This window comes from Quercus lobata, chromosome 7, assembly GCF_001633185.2.
Source record: "Quercus lobata isolate SW786 chromosome 7, ValleyOak3.0 Primary Assembly, whole genome shotgun sequence".
Lineage (NCBI taxonomy): Eukaryota > Viridiplantae > Streptophyta > Magnoliopsida > Fagales > Fagaceae > Quercus > Quercus lobata.
The window spans coordinates 11,185,944-11,205,717 of NC_044910.1; the positions used below are offsets into that span (position 1 = coordinate 11,185,944).

The following is a 19,774-nucleotide window of genomic DNA, read 5'->3' on the forward strand; positions in this document are numbered from 1 at the left end:
TTTTTCAATCCAAGCTAACCTCATTGGCTAGAAAAACCATTGACCCAAACTAACCTGCATGGTTAAATAACGGACTGAGATCCGACATGATGCAATAGTTCTAACTATTACTCCGGACCCAAATCTTTATATAATCAAATCCAAACCAACCCATGATGACTCATTTGCATATGTATGGTTTGGTCAATTTAGGTTTATTTTATCAAGTCCGTTGGGCCATTCATCTCCAATAATATTTGCATACTTTTAGTTTTGGTCTCAAACATTCAAGATATATTCATCATTTGGGTGAACACGTAGAAGGTCTGAAGGTCTGGCACTTATTAAAAATATTTTTGAGCCGAAAAAATGAAACCAAGAAAGATTGGTACAGTACCAAAGTTTTCTGTTCTACTGCCACAATCAATAACAATCCTATGATGGATAGAGGAAGATATGCAAATGTGGTTTCTATGGGAATTATCCCTAAGATGCACTTTGTGATGGAAGAAATTTCAATACCCTATGAGCTTCATTGGTTCGTAGACAGCAACGTTGCTCTAATTTTCCAAAGGCATCCCACATCATGTTACATCCAATGCATGCTTCCTATAATCCTCTTGGATGGGCATTTGGACATCAAACTATCAATAATGAGAAGCCTCGCAAAGATATTCTACAATTCATTTTTCCAGCCGATGAAGGAGAAGTTGAGTTCAAAGCCACAGGCATGCTTAAATAAGAGACTTAATGAGCACAATAATAAGGCTATGGATATGAAAATTCATGGAGGATATTTAAGTCAAAATTCAAGCGCTCCATGCTAAAACTCAAAAGGACAAGTTTTCATTTAGGCTGTGTTTGGTTTGATATAAAATGTTTTCCGGCCATAAAATATTTTCAGGTGAAAACATTCTTTAAAAAAGAAAATATTTTTAGGCATTTGGTTGCATTCCGAAAAATGCTCTAAAAATTATTTTAGGTGTTTGGTTGAGTTCTTGAAAATGCTTTAGAAAACACATTTTCTATTAATTTCTCTCATCTTCTCAGAATTCATAATAGAAAAATTCCAATATAAAAATCCAAAGAAACAAAAAAAAAAAAAAAAATAGAGAATCAAAATTTGACTGATCATGAGAGAGGGAGAAACAGAGACATTGAGTGAAAGAGAGAAGTAGATCGAGAGAGAGAGAGAGAGAGAGATTGGTTCATGGGTGGTGGTTGGCGGCGACAGTAGTGGCTTGGTGGTGGCAGCATGAACATGGTGGTTTGATCTAATGGTGGCAGCAACGATATCAAAGAGATCTAAGGGTAGGTCGCTCATGCTGATCTAATGGGCTTAGGGGTGGGTCACTCACGCTGGTCCAATTAGCTTAGGGGGTTGCTCAATTGGGTTATGGTGACCCGATCTATTTTCTGGTGGCTCCTTTTTATTTTCTTTGTGCTCCATTGTAAGTGTTCAAGCTCTTATTTCTTCTCTATTTGGTTCTAAGGTTGAAATTGGAATATAAGAAAATAGAAGTGTAGTTCATTTTACACCAAAATTGTTCCTATTTTACAATTAAAGGAAAAATGGTTTTAAGTTGACCTGGTTTTTCAGACCACCCAAATAGCCGTAAGGCTATAAAATGTTTTGGTAGAAATACCACTTTCGTCCTTACATTTTGACCTTATTCCCATTTTGGTCCTTACTTTTCTATTTTATCGCTTTTAGTCCATAAATGAAAAAAGCATTTCATTTTAGTCCCTACTGTTACTAACTCAACAAAAATATCCTATGTGGCAAACAAAATGCTGACGTAGCCAATATAATAATATTAAAAAAATTACTTGGCATTAAAAAATTCCATGTCAACATAAAATAGTAATTAAAAAAGATACATCAGCATCCATGTATATCTTTTGTGAGGAGTGGAAGAATCCCCGTCCATACTCTAGCCCAATAACGTATTGGGCCGTAGGAACAAGTTGGGCCAAGCCTATATGCATGGGTGGAGTCCAAGAAGGAAACAGGCTGTAAGAAGAAGGAAGTTGAATGAGCCCCCATGCCTAAAAAAGGGCAACACCACGAGAAAAAGGTCTTCGCGGAGAAGGTGAGAGACCAACCTTACTAGAAGCAAGGTGCACGAATAACCCACATGTAGCTCCCAGGTGGTACCCAGGACCGCGAGAAACTTCCAGAACATGCAAGAAGATTGAAGATTTTTACTTCTGCATCAATTTGGGAGCCCTTACCTAACCTTTACCGCATTAAATATGTCTGAGACGAACTAAATAGAGAAAATATCCCCCAGGAGACAAAACTCAAGGATAAGGGAGGGGAGGAAACTAATAAAGTAAGGAAAAATATCTCTGAGTGCTTAGCTTGCACTAGGATAGCTATAGGGATAAGAAGGAGAAGAGTGCCTATAAATAAAAGGAAGGAAGTAGAAGAGGGGAGGATTTTTTTTTTTTTTTTTTAATTTAAATTTTTGGAAGGGTGGATAAAAGAGAAGTGAGACAACCTAGGAGAAGGGTATGTGCATGGTACCACGGGGTTAAGTGAGTGATTAGAAATTTATATTGGTGATACTATTGTAATATGTACTTTTTTCTTTTTATGAAACCAACTATTTGAGCTTCCCATTGTAGAGTAATTATTCCCAGTCTTTCAATTAAAAATATATTGTGTGAGACTTACTAGCTATAATCTGTGGAGGTCCACGGGGGGCCAGATTTTGTCTACCCAGAATTTGCGCCGTTTGTGGGAGACTTCTACTAAGCAGTAGGCTCAAGAGTTGGATTACAATTTATGGCGAATTAGTCTCGTAATGGTCCTACCCATTTGGAACGGCTAAGCATTTTAGAAAAATCTGTTCATGTGGAGCGACGAGTGAGATCTTAGGTTCATAGGGAGGCCCCACAGCCACCTAGTCCACGTCTGTAGGGAGAGCAATCTGCCACCAGCACGGGCGAATCCTCACATTCTAATAGGGAGAGGGAAATGGAAAAGCTAAGAGAGCAAGTGGAAGTGTTGCAGAGAGAGGCAGAAAGGGATAATGAGTTACTACGCCGTAAAGACGAAGAACTTCATCGTCAGAGAGGCCTGAGTCCAGCGCACAATCATTCCCAAGAAGAGGAGCGTATGGTGGATGATAGGAATAGGAAGAAAAAGACGAGCTATCTCCATGGGGAATATGAGCGGTCTCATAGGGAGAGAATGGCCTCCCCACCTCATAGGAGAAGCGGAAAAGAAGAGCAAGATCAGGAGAGGCATAAAGGTCCAGTTACTTAGAGCCTAATAAGGCTGTGCAAACTAGTACTAGAGCTGACAAGACCGACCAGAACCGACGTAGCCGTACCACTGGTAGGATCGACCGACTGACTCAAGGCTGGCAAGCGGAGGGTGAAAGGCAACCCGACTCCCATGCGGTGGAGCCAACGGAAATTGAAACCCTGAAACCAATATTTTTAAACCGACCGATATATGGCTGTAGCAACAGTTTTTTTTTTTAAAGTGTGAAACGACATTGTTTCCCTTGGTTTTGAAAAAAAAAGGCACCAAACACTGTCATTTTGTGCTAGGTCAAGGCTCCTATATATTTTTTCTTTTCCTCTGCTTTCACCTTAAAACTCTCTCACCTCTCTCTTGAGTCTTGCCACTCAATCACTCACCACACCAGATGACAAACACCACACCAAGTAAGTTAGACAGTCCTCAACTCTAGCCCATCTTGTTTTTCTTGACCCATATCAATAAGTGATTATGAATTTATAATAATAATTATTTTATTTTTGGGTAATTGTAGTCGTAGAAATGCTTTGTGAGTCAACGGCTCCACCAAAGCATAAAGTTTGCTTTAACTTTTTGAATGTGTTAGTGTTTTTGGTTACTGAAGAAGAAAACAATGTAACAATACTTAAAAAAGAAAAAAAGAGAACACTACAACAATATGTTTCATAGGGTGCTGTTGAAAAGGTTTTTTTTTTTTTTTTTTTCTTCTTCTTAAAAAACCTATCAAGTGGATATTTTGGTTGATGTATGAACAAGTTAGTCGTTTGTGTGAAAAGTTTGTACATTTTACTTGGAATCTTGAACATGTTGTGTATTGATATTGGGCCTAATAGCCCAATTTTTTTATAAAAAAATATATTGTTATTTTAATGTTTCAAACCTAATAAATTGATTGAACCGACCACAAAAAACAGCACCGCTATAGGTCAAAAAACCGACTCTAACTGGTGTGCATCAGTTCCAATTATGAGAATACCGATCTCTATTGGTTTGGTGATAAATTTGAGAAAAAACCTACAATGACCGAATCGCGCACACCCCTAGCGCCCAACAATTCCTCATTCCCGAATTCCAGTGATGCCGTCAATTTTAGGAGATGATGTTATGGGCAAGGCTTTGCAGCAGATATCACAGTCTCATTTCTCTGAAGAAATTGAGAAAACTGATCTACCGCACAGGTTCACAAGGCCAACCTTCACTATATATGATGACAAGATAGATCCCATTGAACATGTCAGTCATTATAACCAAAGCATGACCATATATTCTAAAAATGAGACTCTGATGTGTAAAATTTTCCCTTCTAGCTTAGGGCCGATAGCTATGAGATGGTTTGATGGGTTAGAAAAAGGATCTATATGGGGCTATGATGAGCTAATTAGAGCGTTTGGGGTAAGATTTGTGACATGCAGTAGAACTCCGAAGCCTTTTGCCTCACTTCTTACAATGGCAATGAAGGAGGGGAAAACTCTAAGGGCCCATTCGGATCATTACTAGGAGTTATATAATGAGATTGGGGGAAACAATGGAGGATTTTTTTTTTTTTTTAATTTTTGGAAGGGTGGATAAAAGAGAAGTGAGACAACCTAGGACAAGAGTGTGTGCATGGCACCACGGGGTCAAGTGAGTGATGAGGAATTTATACTGGTGATACTATTGTAATATGTACTTTTTTCTTTTTATGAAACCAACTGTTTGACCTTCCCATTGTAGAGTAATTATTCTTAGTCTTCTAATTAAAAATATATTGTGTGGGACTTACTAGCTATAATCTGTGGAGGTCCATGGGCGGCCAGATTTTGTCCACCCACACCTTTGATTCTAAAAAAATTAATTTATCCATTTTATGAAAATAAAAAATAAATAAATAAACATAATTAGAATGAAAATACACATTAATTTGGATCTTAAACATAAATACACGAGCAGAAACCTAAAAATTTCAATGACAAGAACACAAACCCACAAAAATTAAATTTACCAATCTATAAAAAAAAAACATCACAAAAATTAAATTTGCCAATATTTAAGCACAAAAATTAAATAAAGAAAAAAAACCCTTTCACTTTGTTGCTTTTCTTTGAAAATTCAAACTTTTATAGCAAAACCTAGAGAAAGAGTCTTAGAAAATTCTCATACATCTTTTCATCTTCGACCTCAAGCTAAAAACCAAAACTCCTTTGTAAACCCATTCCCACAGCAAGCACTCAAAACCCGCTTAGACACCCATAAATTCTTTTGAAGCCGACCCATACCCACGAACACACACATAACACACAATTTTTGGTTTTGATTTGAGAAATTAAAGAGAGATAGTGGTGGTGGTAGCCTGCGTTTTCGCGACGGAGCAAGGAGGCTCCACCACGTCGTTGCCACTCTTTGATAGTGGTGGTGATGGCCAGCTCTTCAATTCCACTCTCCCCACTGAGTCCTTCACACACACAGCTCTTCATTTTGATCTAGAGGTAAGCGAATTGGGTTGTTGTTGGGTTGAATTTTCTGGTTTGGTTTTGAAATTTTTGGGCTTTGAGATTTGATGATTGATGTGTTTTTTGGTTTGTTTTTCTTTGGGGTATTTTGAATCTTTTGGGTTACTGGAGATCAATTTAATTGCAGGTTGTTGGTGGTTGTGAACAAAGAAAGGTAGTGGCTTGGTGGTCGGCTAGCTCCGATGGTGGGTTGGGCCAGCTCTGGATTTGTGTTTGTATTCTTGCTGATGTTTGGTTTTGTGTTTTTTGTTTTTGTGTTTGGTTGACGAGAAAGATCTGTTGCTGGGTTTGTGTTTGTGTTCTTGTTGGAAATCGGTTTGTGTTTATGTTTTTGTGTTTGGTTGACAAAAAAAGGGAAAGAAAATGCTAGAAAATTTGGGCATGTGTTCTTATGTTTAAATCTAGGTATGTGTTCTTTAGAGTTCTTGTTGAAGATGAATACATATCTAAATTTATGTATTTTTTGGATTTTAATTTTCGTTTTTCGTTTTTATTTTGTTAAAATTGATATATTAATTGGTTTTTTTTTTTTTTAAATGGTAAGTTTATGTGGCATTTTTATTATTTTATTAGTCAAGTCCGTATTTGTTATGCAAACAGTGCACTCTGTTTATCACATAGGATATTTCCGTTAAGTGAGCAATGGTTGGGACCAAAATAGAACCTTTTTTTTTTTTTTTTTTTTTTTTTTTTTTTTTTTTTTTCATTTAGAGACTAAAAATGGTAAAATTTAAAAAGTAGAAACCAAAACGGGAATATGGTCAAAATGTAAGGACAAAAATGGTATTTCTGCCAAATGTTTTCAATCGAACCAAACAAAGCCTTAAAGGGAAGTATGATGCAAGTGTGCCTACATTGGAACTTTCGTTTGCCTCTTCTAACCTCTGGACTTGAAGCTCTTTGCCTAATCTTGATTGACACCATCTTCAAATTCCTAAAGTCTTGAACTTCATAACAATCAAAAATCCCTTCAATTTGATTTAACTAGTCCACAAATTCCTCAGGCTACATGCTTCCTTAGAATTTAAGCAGGCCAATCCTGATATTGGATTCCCATCTTGTGCTCCCCCTTGGAGAACCAGGCGACAGGCACTCGCCAAAATTGGACTATATATAATAAAAAAGCGTTATTTAATTTTGCAAATTTACTATTGCACCACATCATCAACTACTTTTTTTTTTTCATAACAATTTTTCTCACTTAATTTTTGGAATGTTGAATATAAAGAAATATTAATAAATATATAATATATAATATTCTGCTTAATATACATTGAACTCTCTTTTGAATTGCAACATTTAATATAATCTAACTCATGCTACTCATGCCAAATGCCTTGTAGCTAAATTGGCACCTCCTCATGTACAAAGTGCTTGGGGGTCTAAGGGGGAAAGGATTCGAACTGTAGGATTAGCAGCATGTTGTAATTATTTCTAAAAAAAAAAAAAAACACTCATGCTACTCATTAAAAAAATATATATAATTTTATAGTTACAATAGAGTGAGAGGATTTGAACATTGGATGTCTTGCAAGAAACACCAGAGTTGCTAATTAATTAAGTTATAAAACTCTTGACAAATAAGCTTAGATATTAAACATTAAGAATAACAAATTTTTTATTATTTACTTCTGCAAATATACATAATAAAAGTAATAGTAACATGATTTGTCACAAAAAAAACTTATTGGGAAGCATAACCTTTGGATTTATATATGTGGAATTTTCTTGGTGGATTGCTTGTGGGATTTATGAGAGTCCTGTCATCATTAGTTTGTTTAGATTATATTATTTCTTCTTTACAAGGCTGTCCTCATCCTTAATCAACTCTATTTTTTTTTTTTAATGAATTTATTCAACTCTATTTTATCACTTCAAAATTCAAATACATAATGGATAAGCATTGCAACTAGTGTATAGACAATAAAACGAGATACATAGACTATTTCCACATAAAAATGTGGAGAAATCTAGCAGTGTAAGATATTTTTGTTTGAAGGGCCAAGTTGCAACACTAATATATTTATCAAGACAATTTTCATACAGGTAGTTGTCTCACATTGCTTAAGAGAGTATATTGTGTGTAGTATAACTTGCCCCACCCTCCCTTAAAAGTTACTATGGCTTTTGAGTGGAGTTGTGATGTGCATTTGTGTTAAAACTTCTTTCCCTCTCCCTTGTGTGTGTGTGTTTGTTTCTCATAAAAAAAGAAGACAATTTTCATATATATATATATATATATATATATACACACGCTTTTTTTTTATATACATTCACTTTTTTATTTGATAAGTGTAAGGACACGATTTTGTAACGACCCAAAATGATATTGGGCTCGCACGTGAATAGGTCCAAACAATGTAATTTGTAGAGCGTGGGTATTAAGAACTAGATTAACTTTTGTGGAATGAAAAGTTTCACCATCATGTATATTGAAGGCCCAGAACTGGCGCAACAATCGGTTCTTCTCTTGTAATCGATACAGTTCTTTTGTTTTTCACGTTCTTCTTCTTTAGTCTTTCCTTCTCTTTTCTCTTTTTTTGTTCCAATCCCCTTTTTGCATGTTCTTCTTTCAGTTTATATATCACCCTCTATGTTCCATCCTCACCACACACGTGTAGGTGGGGTTCGGGGGATTTCTTTCTGTCCCATCTATCACCTCCTGGAACTTCCTATGGGCAGCTGTAAGGCTGCCTCCTTACTGTTCAGGTATCACCTCCACATTAATGTGGCCAGAGAGTTGGTTGAGAGGTAATTAATGCGGAGGCAGCTGTAGTTATAGATATTTGTTTGCCGTTTCTTTCTTACCCTTGGTCTGTTATCCCATCTTCAGTGGTGACATAATTCCGAGGTCCGGTTGTAATAAGACCGCGTCCTGATCGTCCTCGGACGCATACTGCCGAGGAGTATGGCGTCCTCGGACGAATACGGAACTCTACCTTCGTGATATTGACTACCACCCCCCCTTCGGTAATTACCCTTATGACCTGACTTGGCCTCCTTGGACGGATATGCATCCTCGGATGGGCCACAGGCCCAACGATTCTAACCTTAATGGGTCTGTTGATTGACTGGCCCCCACAATAAGTTATATATATATACACACACACACCAAAAAAAAAAAAAAAAAAGCTTTAGTATTTTCAAACAAAATTATGTTTGATGGTGATCTTTCATAAAATAAAATTCATTTTTACTATTTTCATAGTGAAATTCTTCAAAAGTTTCATTTTCAATACAAATTATCAAATTTTATACTAAAGTACGTAAAAAAATCTCTCAATTAAACTAATGAAATTTTTAAAAACATGAATGATCCAAAACTTGGAGGAATAAGTTAAGCTTCAAACATATTTAAAGTTATCTTGCTCTTAACCCATTATGTGGCAACTAAAGAGACATTTTATGTGTAATTTTAGTGACAAGATCTTTTTAATGAGTCAATAACTTATTAATCGCCACATAACTAGTTGAAAAGGATAGATTCAAACATGTTTAGTGCCAAATTTTATCAAATATTTAACATATGTAAGAGCGCATTTTACAATAATAAAAAAATTGCAAAAAATAAAGTTATGTTTCTATAACTATTAGACCAATTTTTTCTTTTTTAAGTATCATTGAACTAATTGTATTTATGGGGACCAACTCTTATTTTTGTTGGGTAAATTTTGAAAACATTAAAATAATTATATATATATATATATATTTTTTTTTAATTCAAATATTTGGGGGACCAACTCTTATTTTTGTAGGGTAAATTTTGAAAACATTAAAATAATTATACATATAGGAAAATTTCAAAATTTTGGGCCCCCACCCATATACTTTAGCTCCGTCCTTGGGAAAAATATTATGTTCACGATACTTTCACAAGATGTTTATGATTTTCAAATCTGATTTTTTTTTTTTTTTGGGTTTTAGTTATGTGTGCCATTATGATATTTGTGTGATGAAATTATTATTAAATACTAGTTTATTATTTATGTCTCAGATCTGGTTTTTTTTCTTTTGGGGGGGGGGTTGGTGTTTGGTTGTGTGACATTATTTTCTTTGTGTTGTGATTGTTTTGTTTTGATTTGGTAACCGGACATGCATAATGATGGTCAAAAGTATTGACGTAGTGATGGGTTCCAATTCACCGGCACGGTCCATCACATAATTCACATACAAATAGAGTGTAAATAACTTCGGAATAAATAGATCACAAATAACTATGAAACAAAGAGCATAAATAACTTGTGATAGGAGCTTTTCAGTATTATAATTTGCAAAAAGGTTGATATTTAGCGCAAAAAAAAAAAAAAAAAAAAATCAAATGAGAGGGACTAACATAAAAAATAAAAAGCTCACAAGACCAAAATGAAAAAAAAAAAAAAAAATCTTGATAATTCAATAATTATAATAAAAAAAGAGAGATTTGAACTCTGAATGTTTTGAATGAAGTATAACATTAACACTTCATTTAGGACGAGAAAAATGAATGGAATGAAATGAATTATTTTAGAATATTCCTTCCATTTTCTTGTGTTGGAGTTTAATGGAGGAAAAATTTCACTAAAATTTCTATAATTAAAATACTCCTATATATTTAGCATTTTATTTTAAAATATGAGTATAATAGTAATATTATTATAAAATGATTCAATTTATTTCACTTTATATTACTTTCAAATAAGATTATTTACCTTCCATTTCTTTCAGTTTCTTTATTCAAAAACATCCGGACAAGATTACGAAATTCCGTTTCATTCATTTATTATTTTATTTTCTATTTATTTCCATTACTTAAAAACATTTCATTCTATTCCATTTGTTTAAGATTTACTCATTCAATTTCATTTCATTCCTATATGAACTCCTAAACAAATTGTAAGTTTTTTTTTTTTTTTTTTGAAAAAAACACTAACTTAAAGGGGCAATATATTTTTTTTTTTTTGAGTAAATAGTTTTTTATCATCATGTCCAAGACATCATTTGGTTTTTGATAAGATCAAATCCCAGATTTCTTATTCAAGAATAAAAGACTTTACCACTTAGAACTAACTATAACTTAAAAAAAAAAAAAAAAAATTGATGGGAACTGCAACTATTTTTTTTTTTTTAAAGGAGGTTTTACTCCATCCAATTACTAATAGAAAGATGATATATATATATATATATATATAAATATAAGAGGAGGTTTGACTCCATCCAACCACTAATAGAATGTTACACCTAAGTTCAAGTAACTTTAAGTAATGTTATACCACTCAATATTTTTTTAATCGGATGCGAATTTTGATAAATCCACTGTTAGATTACATTATCTTCATATATTCTCTGTACTTGCAAAATTTCAAAATGATAAAAAATTAGTAGTCATGTCATCAATCAATTGTTAAATTCAAGTTTTTGTAGTTTAAAATAATGCATAAAAGATGAGTTAATGGATTAAATAGTAAATAATATCCAATTGACATAAAAATTAGTATGAATGTTAAGAACATATAGAATATATAATTCAACGGTGGGATTTTCAAAATATGAATTTTATAACAAGTTATTAGGTGATGTAATATTACTTAAAGTTACACTAGGTGTAACTTGAACCCAATCTTCTTTATTTATTTATTTTTTTTTTAAGAATACTATGTATTTTAACACACACACAGAAGGAGAGAGGGAAAAATATTTTAAAGAAACTAACAATGGTGTATATCCAAATAGGCTTAATCTTCTTTATATATATATATTATAAAAAAAAAAAAAAAAAAAAAAGTGTCATGGTGATTGGAATCAAACTCTATTTTAAAAAAAAAAAAATTAAAGGCAACCTATGCAAAAAGGTTTGACACGTAGAGAGTGCAGTGTGTTATCGACCTCCTCCAATCAGCACTAGGCTTTCCTTTCCTTTCCCATTTGCCTGTTGGCTTAGCCTTTAAGCCCCGACTCAGTCTCAGCCTCAGCCTCAGCCTCAGCCTCAGTCCACCACACCAACCCTAAGCCCAAAATTCCCTCTATTCAAACACTTTTTCAATTACTTTCAGAGAGAGAGAGAGAGAGAGAGAGAGAGCGAAACTTCAATTCAATTCCAATTCCACCTAGGTACGTACCAGCCCTTCATTTCTCTTCTCAATTTTTTTTGTTTCCTTAGTTTAAAAAAAAAAAAAAAAATTGTTTCACTTCAATTTCACGCTTCATTCTCGAAACCCTAGATTCGCTTCTCGATTTGGTTTGTTTGGCTGTTGAGAATATGTAGGAAAGAAACAATTTTTTTTTTAGTCTTTTGGTTTGTTTTCTGTTGTGTTTGTGAAATTTCTCGGCAACCAAACGGGTGGGTTTGTGTTTTAGATGCTCGAATTTTAGCGAAATTATCAAAACCTCTGAAATTTAGGGTTTACTATTTTATTATTTCATTTCTTTTTTATTTTCAAAACCAGAAAAAGCAAAAAAATCCCAATTATGAAAAATCAATAAACCATGCAGTATCGCTGTGTATGTGCATTATTTATTTATTTATTTTAGCTTCCATTGTTCCTTGGCAACTAAATGTAGGGATGGGAATGTGAATTGGGCACTGTTCAAGTTTCTTTTTTCACCTAGTTTGGAGCTTTTTTTTTTTTTTTGAAAAAAAATTCTGAATCATTGAGGTTTGATTTTTAAGCACTGTAATCATGTAATGAATAGTGTACCTTTTATGATGATTAAATTTATTTTTGTTGTAAGTACATATCTCATTCTTTTTATTTAAATCTCTGGAATTTATTAATTAACAATTAATTGGTGTTATTATTTCTAAAATGTCATGGATGCCTCCAAAATGTCTTAATCCTAAATTATTAACCTTCGCTTTGTTCTTTTGTATGCTTAGTCTTGTGAAATTGGTGCTGTTCCTGCGTGCCAGACATCATGGATGCAGACTTGCAGTCCCTGCCCCCAGATAATGCTGATGCAAAAGCAGCATTTCGGAAGCCATCTACAGATGCAACAAACAGGAAGTATCGGCGCCATTCTCCAGTTAGTGGGTCATCTTCACCTGATGGTTAGTTTTTCCATTTTTTTATTATATAATTTTTAAATAAAATTTGAGCTTTCATTTTCAAGCCTTACAATGGTCTTTGCATGTTGATTCACAGCAAAAATCGCTTGATAAGGTTTACATTCTATCTTGGTTTTTTATACTGTATAATATAATTATGTGATTTATGGCATTTTGCTAATGAGCTCTACATCAAATATCACCTTCTTTCTTTGTAAGAGGAAAGACTGCATTGTTAAAAGTGCGCTTAGGCATGCTTAAAGCTCAAAATTCAAGGCTCCAAGGTCTAAGTGCTTCATTTGGCCAAAGCAAACCTCTGTTTACGCTTTTCTAGTGCTTTTTGAAGAAATATAAAGCATACCTAGATACTTTATTTCTTTTGATCGGTAATGCGGGACTTTATTAAATGAAGGGGTTGACACACTGCCTTCCTATTAACCAAATGACATTTGACTTCATCTTCCAAGCCTTCCCATAGAAAATTATGTTGTAGTTTCTCAAATTGGTTGGCAACACTGATTGGTACTCAAAAAAGAAATAAAATTTAGGTTGGCAAGCTGGCAGGGACATGGCAATTTGCCTGCCATGCCTGTGTCGTATGCGTACGGGACACGGCTGCATGCATGTTCTCTTTTTTTTTATTTTTTTATTTTAATAATCGGACACAGCGAGGAGAGGGAAAAAAGAAGAAGATAAAAATCCTAACCTGATGGTCTTGATCTCTTCCACTTCTTCTTCTTCTTCTTCTTCTTCTTCTTCTCATGCCGATCTCCTCTTCCTCCCCCTCTCGATATGTCTCTCCCTCTCGGTCTCCTTCTCCCTCTTGATCTCTTTCTCCCTCTCAATCTCTCGCTCTCCCTCCCAATCTCTCTTCCTCCCTCTTTCTCCCTCACAAATATCAGGTTAGGCTAGTGGCGGGGATGTGGGGTTTCTATTCTTGTGTGTTCTGGGTTATTTCAAATTCTAAATTCTGGGTTTATTTTTTTTATTTTTTTAATTAATGTTTTTTTTTAAAAAAAAAATTAAGAAATAAATAATAAGTGGTGAAATTAGGGGCCGAGTTTTGCACTTTGGCCTATTTCTTTTACTTTCTTTGTTTTGTGTGCCTTTCTCCACTCCTATTTCCAAGTAAATATCATCTGCAACTTATTCCTTTATATATATATATATATATATATAGTTAATTAATTAATATACGTATCCCTGCCATACCCATATCCTACTTTTTCAAAAATTGCCATGTCTTTGTACCTTATCCATTCCCATACCTGTGCCTGTATCCGTGCAGGTGCTTCCTAGAGCTAGACAAAGTGCTCTTTATAACTTATAAGAGTGATTCTACCTAGATACTTTTTGTTTTATACAAATATTATTTTTAAGTGATGTACCACAAACAGTTGTTTGTTTTCATATCAAAAGATACAATCAAGGTTAATTTACAATTCTTGTGTTTTTTGGTCTCTGCTATCATAGTTATGTATGTTTATAAAGTACAAGAGAAATATATAAAATATTATGTTTAAAATTTATATCTCTAAATGATTATCGTATTATTTATTGATAATTTCAAATTCATTACATAAATAATTTAAAAAATCGAAATAATTTATGTAAGTTTGAATTTACTAACTTTGTGCAATTGCGCTACCCATCTGAGCTAATAGGCAAAACATATTACTGTTTTTAATTTATTGACTCTTTTTAGTCAAGTGAGCACCTAGGCTCACGTTTGTTGTTTGTGGTCTTATATTGGGGTTCTGTCCCCCACAATTACCTACCAAAAATAAGTCTCTTATTGTATGTTATGAATCCTTTTATTAAAGGTTATTTTACACTATATTTGAAAAATGTGCTTCATTTCAATAATGCACATGTTAACGCTTTGTATGCTTGATGCTTTTTTTGATAAGTGGATGAGGTGGTGCATTCAAAACCCATAGTGTGCCTATTGTGTTGTCAATAGGGGGTGATTGTAGTTTCTTCTCGTTCCATGATAATGCTTTTGGTTTATAGATGTGCAGTACCATTTTTACTACCATTTGAAAATAATTTGGAAAAACTTCATGTTAGCAACTTATTTTCATGGTAGAAGATAAAATTTTGCAAAATGAGATGCAATGTTGTCGAAACATTTGCATAGGAAAAGCAATGAAGTTCAAACCAAGAAGAAAGTTAATGTAGATGAAATGATGAAAACTAAAATTTTACATGTTTTTCAATTTTAATCTAAAATTTTAGTTTTCATTTTTCATACTAAGTTTTAAAGATGAAAACTAGCCCAATATAATCATACAATTTTACTAGTTTTCATCTTTTAAACTTCTTTTCCTTTCTGTATTGTCATTCATCCTAACAATAGGAAGTGAAGTCATTACCACAATTGAGAAGAAAGTAGAGGACTAGCGATGGAGTTCAAACCTAGAAGAAAATTAATGTTGTATATTCATGAGTTTTGCTCAACTCATGTTTTATTTTTGTTGGTTTTCATACATAACTTAGAATTGAAGTTATTTGAAGATACTATCCATGTTACTTATGTTTTTCATTCTCGAAAATTGGAGCCCAATAAAATAACCTAGTTGCTTGGATGTAGAACGGTGTTATAAACCTGGGGATTGAAGAAAAATCTCTGCCGGATTACACTCCTATAGTCCTATTATTGTTATAAGCTATAAACAGAAGTGTGAATAAGAATTCTTCTGTAGAATACTGTCTTTCTCTTTCATTTTATTGGACCTTGGAAAAGTTTACAGGCTGTCTGGTTCATCAGTTTCCTGATTGCTTATATTCACCTTTGTGTTTTTGCAGAAATTCCTAAGCAGGACCAGGGCTCTAGCCCAAACGTGTCAAGGGATGACCCCGTAAGAGTTTCTGAATATCGACCAAGAAGGAGGGATGATGAAAGGGAATTCTATAGGGATTCTAGCAGAAGTCATTATGGTAGAAGTAATGATTCTTATAGGCACTCTGATCGACAGTCATCCAGGGGCTCCCATGGTTACTCTAGGCACGACGACTATGTACATGACAAGCATACGGATGAAGAAGATAGAAACTATAAGAGGTTATCCTCCCGTTCTGGTCGAGAGTCGAGGGGTGGTGCTCATTCTGAGCTTACAGGAAAAGAAAGTGAGCACAGTAAGTCAAGAGATTATTCGAGACATGTGGACAAATATTCCCGAGATGATTATGATGGGCGTAGAAGCAAGGATAAAGATAGAGAAGTCTCATCACTAGAATACCAGAAATATAAAGATAAGGATTCATCATCTGATAGAGCTGGATCAGGTAGGAGACATGTGCCTTCTGAAGAGTTGGAGAGGGATAGATATACGAGGGACAGAGGTGGTCGAGATGAGAAGCGGGATTATCGTAGAGGTGACAGACTTTCCTATGAAGAGACCCGTGGGCACCGAAATGGCACAAGTTCAGGAGGAGACGGTGGTAAGCATCGCCTGAAAGATGCTTATAAGAGTGACCCAATGGAGCTGGATGGTAAAAAACTTTCCAAAGAGGACAAGAAAAAATATAATGACCGAGAAACTAACAGGGATAAGGACGAGTACGTTAGAGAACCAGGGGAGCTTGTTGATGATAAATTTGATTCTGTGAGTGATAATCATGAGTCTCCAGCAAAAAAATCAAAACCGTATGGTTTGGACAAGGACACTGACTATAGGAAAGATGGTACCTTTTGTTAACATTCCCTGTTTTATTGTATTAATATTTTCCTCTTCTGTTTCCCAATAGCTTAATACTATATGATCCCATTACAGTTAAACCAGTTTCGAAGTTCTCATCTGTAGCTGAGGATGCCAAAGTGACTCCAGGACAAGGCCAGGCCAATGATTCTGATGCTGCTAGTGATCTAAATGCTGCAAAAGTTGCTGCAATGAAAGCTGCTGAATTAGGTATGTAATTGGCTCCTTGGGACAATATGTATATGATATTATGATGGTTCTCACACTTCTTTTTGTGCCTTTTTTAATTTTTTCTTATTTCCCCATCATTTTCAATTTTCTCCAGTCTCTTCTGATCAATAGGATGCTGTTATGTTGTCGCTAATTATATTCTCTTGCAAAGGATAGAATTTTCCTACAATCCATTTTGTAGTGATTTAAATGATTATCTATGTGTAATTTTAATCACATGACCTATTTGGTATTCATGTGACTTGTTTAAATACATCTTATTGCTGTAAGGGGTTAGAGGAGATTCCTCCAAACTGTATTAAATGTTGTATACTACTTGTGACCATTTGGATTTTTTTAATTTATTAAGATGCTCACTAAGTTTACGCAAAGGTTTCAGTCAGTGTAAATTAAAGGATGTTTTTAGGCATTTGGTATAATACCCACTCCGGAACACAGCTTAGACGTTCAAGTGCATTTACTAATTAAATGAGGATTATTGTAAAATTTGCCTTAGCTATGTTCTATTTTCTTTTTTTCTTTTTTATATCTGTTTTCTGAAAGACAAGAATTACTTTAGTCAGTTTCAAGCTGAAAGTGCTTGCTTTCTCTTGTGATTATGGTACTTTTAGCAATTTCTGTGTTTAATCTGCTACTGGTTACTGCAAACATATTTGCCAAATAACACTCTATCCAAAAAAATAAAAAAAGCATATTAGCCAAATAATTAGACTTAGGACAATAATCCAGCTGAATTCTAGATTATTATATCTAATAAACATGAACCTCCTTGACATCATAGTCATTTGGAAGCTTTTTGGCATGACACAGTTAACAGGAATCTTGCTGGAGTTGGAGTTGGAAGTTCCATGACTGCGGACCAAAAGAAGAAGCTTTTGTGGGGGAGCAAAAAGACCACACCTGCAGAAGAGGTATTTCTAATGATTTGTTACCATTTCATTTGATCAACACATGATTTTACAATTGTGATACTCATGCCCTAAGCACCATATAAGGAAATTCAGGTTGCATGGGGAGGGCATTGATACCAAATTAATGTCTGCTCTCATCTAAGATTTTAACATGTAAGATCATTGAGGATTTCTGTTTTTAAATACTTTTAGACTATTTAATTAACTTTTTTTCTTTACATAAAGTTGTATTAGCCATGTTGGGGGTTTTATATGGCTCCTACTATAATGACAGTTCTAGTATTGCTCACTGTGCATCATTTTATGTTTCTAGTATTACCACTTAATGACAAATTGGTTAGTCTGAGGCCCACTAATGAACTGCTACTTTAGTTACTATCGCCTGGGGTTTCTTTCACATTTTTAATGCCCCTTTTCTTTTAAAATATTCATTTTCTACAGTCTGGTCACCGTTGGGATACAGCATTGTTTACTGATCGTGAACGACAAGAAAAATTCAACAAACTCATGGTAAGTCTCCATTGCTTCTAATTGTTTCCTTGCCTTTTTAGTCGGCATTGTCAACATCACATAGAACCTTTCGTTGCTTGGTCCTGAATGGTTCACTCATTCCATTTCAATTTGTTCGCCTACTAACACATTTTTTAGAGTCTGAGGATGCCTTGGTGCCTATGGCCACTTGTAGGGTGTGAAGGGCGAGGTGAAGGTGGAGCAGAAACCCGACGACCAAGAAGGAAGCGAAGTCCTCCGAGCCGAGAAGCAGAAAGAACTTCAGCTGGATTTAGAGAAGCAATATACTGCTGGACTCAGACGAAGGGATGGCCGTACTGTGGGATTAGGTCTTTAAGCATTTACTATGGATTCTTCTGCACTCATCCAGTGTTTTGCAATATTTTGTTATACTCTTGTGGAAGAGTAATGCTTCTTGTGATTTTATACTTGTGGCATGTTTGTGCGGATATGCTTTATTGTTGGGATATTTCAGATATCAGCAAAAGATTAGTGTCATATGACACTTTTACAACCTTGATGCATGTGAGATTCATTCTCGGCCTCATTCTCAGCCCTGAAGGCTGTTTAAACCTTCAAGCTCGAAAGTTTGGTTTGGGAGCTCTATAAGTATTAGGTAAATTCTATAATTCTCTTTAGGTAAATTTTAAAAATTAGGTCAATGTACCCCTTCAATGAGTCATTATTAATGAAATAAGCAAAAAGTAAGCATAAATTATACATAAGAACGTGACCAGACAAAAATTCCTGAAATGTAAATCGCATATGGTATTTTGGCACCAAAACAGACTATAAGATGATTAAATAATCATTCATAACAGACAAATTTGTTTGATTCTTTGCATGAATCATTACAGACAAATCTTGTTTCAATGAACATGTGATAATTAGTGTTTTGTTTTTATGTAAATATTAATTAATGATAACTGACCATCCGGTGTCCATGTGACCAGTGTTTTTTTTTGTAGCCAGTAAGTATTATGTGTAGTTTACTTGATTTTTTTTTTTTTTTTGTTACTTTTAGTTAATGATTAACACTAATGAAGCGAAGTGAAACAATTTTGAAAACTAGAGTTTCATTTGAATTATTTAATTTGAAATCGCTCTAAAATTATAGAGGAAGTATGTAATTCACTAATTTACTAAATTATATGGATTCATTTATTTTTTCCCTGACACTTGATGAGATAAAGTTGCTCACTGAAGCTTGTAGGAAAAATAGGCATTTGTCTCTAATTTACAAACTATGTAGCAAACTCAATTTTAACAAAATCGAGTTACAGATGGAACTTGACATTAATAATGTCGAGTTTTATGCATATTTTGTCACTTAAAATTTTTTTGAAAATTTAAGTGGAACTTGACATTGCTAATGTCAAGTTTCACTTAAAAATATACATAGAACTCAATTTTGAGGATATTGAGTTTTACACAAAACTTGATTTTGTTAAAATCGAGTTTAGAAAATAGAGACATTTTGCTAAATAGTTTAAAAATAGAAGCATTTTGTTGCATAATTTGTAAATGAAGGGCAAATGTTCATTTTCCCCTGAGCTTCCTATACAAGTCCATAACTAAAAATGAGCCTTGCAACAAGAACATAAACATGGTACAATTCTCTTCTATTTGTTCTAGGGTTAGATAAGTTCTGGTCAAGC

General features: G+C 34.1%; 1 protein-coding gene across 2 annotated transcripts; it reads left to right on the plus strand.

The window, feature by feature from the left end:
• Positions 1-11,560: 11,560 nt before the first annotated feature.
• On the plus strand, positions 11,561-18,768 carry LOC115953398 (arginine/serine-rich coiled-coil protein 2). Of its 2 annotated transcripts, none has more exons than XM_031071034.1 (7): positions 11,561-11,829; positions 12,596-12,766; positions 15,572-16,450; positions 16,540-16,674; positions 17,506-17,606; positions 18,048-18,116; positions 18,292-18,630. In XM_031071034.1, exons 2-7 carry the CDS (start codon positions 12,634-12,636, stop codon positions 18,451-18,453), a joined length of 1,479 nt encoding a protein of 492 aa, XP_030926894.1. In that variant the 5' UTR covers positions 11,561-11,829; positions 12,596-12,633; the 3' UTR covers positions 18,454-18,630. The 2 variants fall into 2 exon arrangements, with proteins under 2 accessions (XP_030926894.1, XP_030926893.1); XM_031071033.1 differs by having other exon boundaries at positions 11,573-11,829; positions 18,255-18,768.
• The last annotated feature ends 1,006 nt before the right edge of the window (positions 18,769-19,774 follow it).